Here is an 8,197-nt window from a genome sequence, read left to right as displayed (position 1 = left end):
ATTAAATTAATTTTGCCACCGTGTGAAACACAAAATTTGTCTCATATATGTATAACACGAGGAAAATATGAACTGTAAAACATGGAACAATTCCAATTCGTCAATTTAATAAACATTTATGATTCAATATCATTAATTAAAAGTCAATTCTACATACAATCCAGCTTTAGACATTTTATTAACAATTTGTATGAAATTGCTTTGCACTCCTGCGCATAAAATTCAACTTTCCTATTCGTTGTTGAAGTATCAAGAGAGCCTTTACCAGTGGTGTGGTGAAAAGAATATTTAGCAATAGCGAGTTTGGAAAATAATAAAACAAAATTTTACTCATATCTGTATTTTCTCCACATTACCTAGAAACAACTAAATAGAGAAGATTGACGTTCCCAATAGATACAGCATGTGCCTCATCATTTCCATAAGAGAGGTGTTACGAGTATTTTTTCGTTGCAACTTTGCATTCCCAAAGCCCATATTTTTGGCAACGATATTTATAATTGTAGGCATAATTTTGAAAAAAACCCTTTCACTGCTGCTGGTTATACCACTGTCAAGAAATTGACAATCTTCTCTGTTTACTTATTTGCGATACTCTTTAAAAAAGTACAAAAAATATTGGCTACCTTATTTCAAAATATCTTCTAAACAGTCTGTTTCATAGGCTGTATGAGTTTTGGTGATATCCTTAATTATTTTTGAGGCACTTAGCTAAGTCATTATTTAATGTTATCATCTTTACTGGGTATATATTATAATAACGCTATGCTCAAACAAGAATCATCTTCTACAAATTAGGTAAAAGCACCGTTAAATAGTTAACCAATACATAAAGTGAGATTAGGTCAGCCTATAGATTGAACGACTAAAGCTTGCTTCAATTGAGATTGTATTGTTTAAGAAATTTCATATAACCATAAAAACATACAAATAAGTACCTACCTCTCTAAATAAATAATAATTATTCACACAGCTTTAGTACAGTGACATATACCACCGCAATGTAATCTTGCCGTAGGTACTTAGCGTACCTACCTAGCTTGTTTGCAAATATAAAGGCAATGCATTTACGCTAACTTCATTTCTGAGGCTAAAATCACACATAAATTATACATATGAAATTCGAGAAGTCTACCTAGATACTATTGAAAAGTATCTTTGGTTTAATACATTCCTCACTAAACATTATTTACCTTCATGTAAAATATACGGTACAATATTCCAACTTATAAAGCAGTTTCTGATCTTTAAATTAAAGCTATAATTAAAGTAACAGAATCATAAATTAATCCTTAACTAATTTTATACCCTTAAGATCACATGCTATCAAAATCTTTGTACTGAAAATCCAAAGACTTTAAAACAATATCACAGAACTAAAACTAACTTCTAATCAGGTGGCGAAACGCCATCTTAGACCAATATAGCAGAGTGATCTGAAGACAAGCATAATTCCACCATGGTCATGATTTCTATCCAGACTGAGCTTCGTTCGATGTCTAAGTATTTTAGTAAGACATCAGGTTTTGAGAAGTGACAGTAGACGTCCTTGCAGTCGAGAGGTGTTCGTCCGAAGCCGAAGATGGTTAGTACCATGGCGACGACTCCGCAGCGTATGAAGGAGGTCTTCATGAGAAGGTTCATGAGGAGCGGGATGCGGTGAGCGAAGTCGAAGCCGTAGATTGCGAGGCCGAGGAACGGGGCGATGGCTGTGGGCCCGATGGCGCAGCCGTTCTACAAATAAAAGTAAGGTAAGTAAGTGTGTGCGTATCCGAATGCACAAACGCTCACGATAGTATCTCTTTCGTAGCTATCTATATCGCTCTTGCCTATTGGCGCGACAGAGCCAGACTACATTTCTGCGGCGTTTCGTGTCGCAGAAATGCCATTCGGCTACGGGTACTGCATGCCTATGAGTAATAAGTGATAGATACTAGGATTAGTAGATTTTCTGTTACACTTGACAGTTACATACTTATTAGTCTTATTAACTACTTCTCCGACGCTCTTAGCAACAAATGCAATAGGTATAGAAAATGTTTCATTGAACCACTGCAACACAGAACAAGGGGGGTCTTTAAGTTTAGGAATAGGTACGATCTTTTCTTGAACTATTATTAGAAGTTTCAATTACTTTCACTTGAGTTAAGGACTTAACATATTGTGTAATCCTCTTTAACACATTCACTACCAGACAAAAAATGGCGCACTACGTCAACAATCGGTCGTTATGTACCTGCTGGGCGGGTTGTCCGGCATCTGAGCAAAGTTCTACCAGGCGAGTTCTTGGTTGTTAAAGTGTTAAAACAGTATACTTAAGCATCACTCCGACTACGGTCGGGCCTAGCTGAGTCTCTTACTGGAGTCTCCCTAGCTGGGCTAGATAGAGAACCAGTAATAAAACTTACATTAGTCCGCTTCCCTCTAACACACTCAGATCTAGTTGAGACCGCTCAACTGATCTGCGCTGGGGCGCATAACTCTTTAGGAGTATTCCAGCGTAGCAAATACATCTAGTGCGCGGCGGAAGGGTCCTGGATTTTCCCCCGGCTACCTTCGCCACACACGGTCCGCTAGCTCTTACGGCCCAAAAAGCCATAGAGTCCAAGTCAGGTTTAAAAAAAAAAGCATAACTTACTCTAACATTGAACACTGATCCAATAGCCATGCCCATGCCCTCAGACACCAGCGACACCACGTTCCCGATCAAACAGAACGCGATGAACCTCGTCACTTGGAACGGCACTCCCACCATGAAGTACACGATCGTTGAGAACACACAGTTGAGCGTGATTTGTACTGGTAACTTGGACACTGTTAACGCCGCGTAGTACGGCGTGAGGCTGTACCAGCGGTTGAAGTGCTCTTTCTTCACGAGTTTCACTTCTTGGGGATCTGAAAAGAAAATTAAATGTATAGTCTACTAGTCCGTTGGTATACTGTTTCAAGTAAGCAGTCACTGTGGATAAAAAGTATCAATACAGCGCCATCTGTTATCATTCATAAGAACTATTGACATGATGTTCCAATATGCAGCAGCATTCGTGCATAGATGCCGTTGCTACAGCTAGTAGAAATCGTTTGGTAGAAAAATAAACTTAAAAACTATAGGTAAGTTCCGCAAATGTATTTTGACTTAAAAAAATGTTCGGGTGTGTTCAGTAGGTAAACGGTATTTACCTAAGTACTTTGTCAAATACTGTCTAAACATTAAAAAGATATATAGAAAACTTGTTTCTCTCAGATCTTACCTTTCTTAGGTTTATTCTATTTATAGCTTTCAGAGTAATTTATACTAAGTATCATTATTCATATTCATATTATTCATAATTTATACTAAGTATCATTTAAAAGATGTCTAAAAATTTTCACATGCATGTCACATGACAACTAAAATTTCCATTAGTACACAGTATTGGGACACCTTAAGTATACCATAGTGACTAGGAGTTGGAAGAACCGGGTTTCAATATTTTTGTAGACAAAGCAATAGTTAAGTAGGTAACACACAAGTATTTTTCCTTATAACCAGTGTACCTAGATTAAACTTGGAATGTGACCCGTGGTAAACACGTCTGTCATAAACCTAATTTGCAAATGATAACAATTACGCTGACATTAATTAATGTCTAAATACACTCGTAGATAAATACACATGCGAGCAGGATGACAATTATCATGACAACTAGATAAGCAGTAGGACAGGTCACGGTTTGTTTAGTCTCATTCTCAGTCTCAAAGTAGTTAGAATGCATATGCATAAAATGCTTAGACTGCTATCTCTCGACACGATTAAAACATCAATTTTGACATTTTAACCCATATCAAAAACGATCTTAGTAAACCCTTATATCGTCACTACTTTTACCCTAATAAAAATCTCGTATCTCACGCTGTTCCGCGGACGGACGGACGGACGGACGGACGGACGGACAGACCTCAAACTACGGAACCCTTTCACGCTGTTCCTCAATAAAACGCAGTAAGTCTATATGGATTCCATACATACTTACTACAATTTTCTTTTCATTGACAGGCGAAGATACAAGTTTTTTTTTAAAGTAGTGACGATATGCTTCACTTGATAATGAACGCCATCTAAATCATCAACCAAAGGTTCTAAAGACACCATCTGAACGACAATAAATGTTTATGATTCTGAAGCGCATTATTTTTACGCAGTTATACAGTTTTTAACAGAGAAAAGCCGTCTAGCTAGATCTTTAAAAGGCAATAGGTGCACCTGTGTACGTAGCCGAATGCACAAACGCTCACGATTGTGAGTGTGCACGGGAAATGTCCCTCTTTGTCGATTGCTATAAAGCCGCTTTGTCAGTTTATTCATATAAAGATACTTACAAGTAAATCTCGACTTAACGGTAACCGACAAAGTGGCACGTTTTACTAAACACACTCACATATCTCTTTCGTAGCTGTCTATCTCTAATATCGCTCTTGCGTATTAACACGAGAGAGCAAGACTACCTTTCGCGGCCTTTCGTTTTCGTTTCGCGTCGCAGAAATGCCATTCGGCTACGGCACCAGGCTTCGTAACCGAATGGCATTTCTGAAATAGAGATAGATATCTGCGAGCGTTTGTGAAAGAGAGAGACGGAGCTATGTAACTGCTATAGCTGTGTCCCTTTCTCTCAACCTAAACTGAACGTCTTTAGTACGTCATGGTAACCCCCCTGATCGTTATAAACATTCCATTAGTCCGCTCGATACCATTTTCCTTGACTTTTTTGTGTAGACGGTTAAGGAATGGAATGCACTCCCGCCATCTTTTTCCTCTATTAGGTACTGAACGAGTGAGCTCCGTCTTAGGCCCTGTCTTTACTTTCAATCAAGACTACCGACATGACAAGGGCCAATCGCCGATAAGCTTGTAAGATAATAAAAATAATGAAGGCAGACTAAGACTAAGACTTACAAACTAAGACTCTGCGCTGGATATGACGGGACCCACGAGATTAGTGCCATGTGGCTTGCCATATTCAGAAACCACAGCCAGATTAGAATGTCGCTTACGACATGGTGGATCAACAGACCCATTCAAAAGAAAAACCGGCCAAGAGCGTGTCGGGCCACGCTCAGTGTAGGTTTCCGTGTTTTTCTCAAAAACTACTGAACCTGTCAAGTTCAAAACAACTTTCCTAGAAAGTCTTTATAAAGTTCTATTTTTGTGATTATTCATGTTTTTTAAACATGTTCAAAAGTTAGAGGGGACACTTTGGGAAGAGGGGGAACACTTTTTTTCCTTTAGGAGCGATTATTTCCGAAAATATGAATATTACCAAAAAACTATTGTAGTAAACCCTTATTAATTTATAAATACCTATCCAATAATTAAATTTAAAATTAAATATCATTTATTTCATACTAACTTGAAACATTATTGTGAGCATGTATGCTACTCCAGTACTGCCAGAAAGCCCCATCTACCCTGTCAGCCACCGTGGCTAGAAGACTGTTGGCGCTGCCGCGCACGCGCCGCGCCAGCGACGCCACACGCTTGCGCATGATGGCGTGGAAGCCGTCGGTGCGCGCTTCCGCGAACATACCGCTAGCACTGCAATAGCGCGGCAGCCCCAACAGCATCCTAAAAGCGTTGTTGTATTGGACTCGTAGGGCGTTGTAAGCTTTTTGAGTAAAGTTGATCCATAGGCTGCAAGTGTAAAATGATTGACAGTACGCCTTAAAAAGGGTGATTTTAACGTTATTTGTACACCTTGCAAACCTACGAATCAACATATTACTCCTCACTGCCAACGCCCTACGCTCCCTTTCGACATCCTTGTCATCTTTTAGCGATGCGGTTACCCAGTGTCCCAAGTACTTAAATTCTCTTACAACTTTAAGAGGAGTGCCATTTAGTCTCACTGGGGGTAAAGATTGGTCATCTAATATGACAGTTCTTCCTTTAAAGACTAGCAGCTCACTTTTAGAGACATTGTACTTGAGACCATGGGCATCCGCATACCGCTCACACACACTCACCAACGTCCTCAGGGCGCCGATCGACGGGCTCAACAACACCATGTCGTCCGCGTAACTGATGTTATTTACAAACGTTCCATCTATTGAACATCCGACCCTGGTATTGCTGAGCTCCTCGATCAGCCGATTGACATACAGGCTGAAGAGTCTAGGCGATGTTAGCCCGCCCTGCCTGACCCCACACTCCAGCCTATACTCATCGGATAGCGAGCCCGCCCACTTCACAACATTAGTTTGGTGACCGTACCAAAACCTGAGAAGTTCAACCAGCTCCCCGGGTAGAGACGTCTCTTCATACAGCTTTTGCCAGAGTATACTATAGGACACCAGATCGAAGGCCTTCGAGAGGTCAAGAAAACACGCAAAAACTGGTGTTTTCCTGTCCGTGTAGTATCGGACAGTGTGCTTAAGACATAGGACTGCTGTCTCAGTGGATAAGCCCGTGCGAAACCCGAATTGTGCATCATGAAGAACTGTATGCTTTTCCAACTGCTTGTCCAGCACACTGTCCAATACCTTTGCTACAATGGTAGCCAACGAAATGGGCCTATAGTTTTTAATATCCGCGGTGTCTCCTGTGCGATTTTTTATGATTGGTACCACCACAGTCCTCATCATATCACTAGGTATATAAGTATATAAGTATGGCTGACACAGAAGGTGAAGAGCATGGCGAGAACTCTAGGTAAGTGTACCCCTGCATGCTGCAGGTGCTCTATGCTGAGGGAGTCGTGCCCTGGTGACTTTCCTCGCGTCATGTTCTTCACCACCGATGCCACCTCCTCCGCTGTAATTCTCACTAAAGGCCCCGAAGGTACACAGCTTGTCGGAAAAGATACTTGACCATTCACAGGAGATTCAACCTTAAAATGTTTTTTAAATAAATCGGCTATCTTATTAGGCTCGCTAACACCCTCAATACTCACTGGAAGGCCCGCCCTAGGCTTCAATTTATTGGTATGCTTCCAGAAATTTTTAAAATGGTTATTAGAATGGTGTGTAGCTATGATGTCCATTTTTATTTGCTCTGCATTGTTCTGACACCATTTCAATTTTTCTCTGAAAGCTTTCCGAGTTTCCACCATGTTCACATAGGCAACCCCGGAACGTGGCTTTCCACTCATGACCCAGTTTTGAAACCCAAGCCGAGCCTGCGCGTGAACTTGACGCACATGTTTGTTCCATCCCACCACGTGACGCTTTTTATTATTGGAACTCTTGTCAACAAAACTGAAACTGGCAGCCCCTCCAAAATATTAATTACATTTGCGTATAATTTGTCAATATATAACCTATGCTCAATATTAGTACATTTTCTGTCACTACATTCGGTAAATTCAATTGGAAAATCAATATATTTTAATTTATCATTGCAATAATTTTGATATAATGTTAATTGTGCTGCGTCACGGTCTCCCCATATAATTCTATTACATAATTTATCATTTATCACATTATTACTATTATTTCTAATTAAATTTAAATTACAAACTAATTCTAATGGATGATGGTCCGACCAGTACACGTCATAATGTATATTTACACTGCGTATTATCCTCCGTGCCGCTTCAGACACAACACAGTGATCCAGCCAGCTTTTAGCGCCATTAATATCACTAACGTAGGTGTAAGTATCTGAGGTCACTCCTAGAATGTCTATGTCCGCACATTGCCATCGAACCTCCTCGCAAAAATCTAGTAACTCCTTACCGAATCGCCTGCCAGGGTGAGCGTTGAAGTCCCCTAAAATGAAGACGTCATCAATCTGGTACTCTTCCACTATTGCAGCGATTTCACCCAGGCATTCCGTAAATTCAGTAAGAGTTTCAGCTGAGTCGACGGGCATGTAAACCGAGAACACTAAGAACGCACGTTCCGATAACACTATTTTTACCGCAGCGACTCGCGCACTTTTGCATTGCACAACAGATACCGATGTAAACAAACATTTACGCCACAATAACGCCACGCCGCCGTACGGCCTACCGCGTAAGATTCCAGCTCCCGTATCCACCGCCGACTTCCCGGTGTACTCGAACTCGTCGTCAATGGATCCTAGAAATGGTATATCCTCGGGGAGCAGCCAGTGCTCCTGTATGGCTACTAGGTCCGCCGAGCGGCATAACTGTCTTACACATTCAACGGAACGAGTAATCGACCTACAATTAAAGCTTACAAATTTAATGTTATCGTTTCC

General features: G+C 40.6%; 1 protein-coding gene across 1 annotated transcript in view; it reads right to left on the bottom strand.

Annotated features, from left to right (window-relative positions):
* Positions 1–324: 324 nt before the first annotated feature.
* Positions 325–8,197, bottom strand: part of LOC125231670 (ATP-binding cassette sub-family G member 4) — a 93,359-nt gene continuing 85,486 nt past the window's right edge. Inside the window, exons 11-12 of the mRNA XM_048137177.1 lie at positions 2,639–2,895; positions 325–1,734 (exon numbers count right to left, since the gene is read on the bottom strand). Of these exons, the coding sequence (XP_047993134.1) occupies positions 1,414–1,734; positions 2,639–2,895 (578 nt within the window). The 3' untranslated portion in view covers positions 325–1,413. The remainder of the gene's footprint in view (positions 1,735–2,638; positions 2,896–8,197) is intronic.

This window comes from Leguminivora glycinivorella, chromosome 12 (genome assembly GCF_023078275.1).
Source record: "Leguminivora glycinivorella isolate SPB_JAAS2020 chromosome 12, LegGlyc_1.1, whole genome shotgun sequence".
NCBI lineage: Eukaryota > Metazoa > Arthropoda > Insecta > Lepidoptera > Tortricidae > Leguminivora > Leguminivora glycinivorella.
Note: the sequence above shows the minus strand (reverse complement) of the source record. Positions and strands in the feature narration are given on the sequence as shown.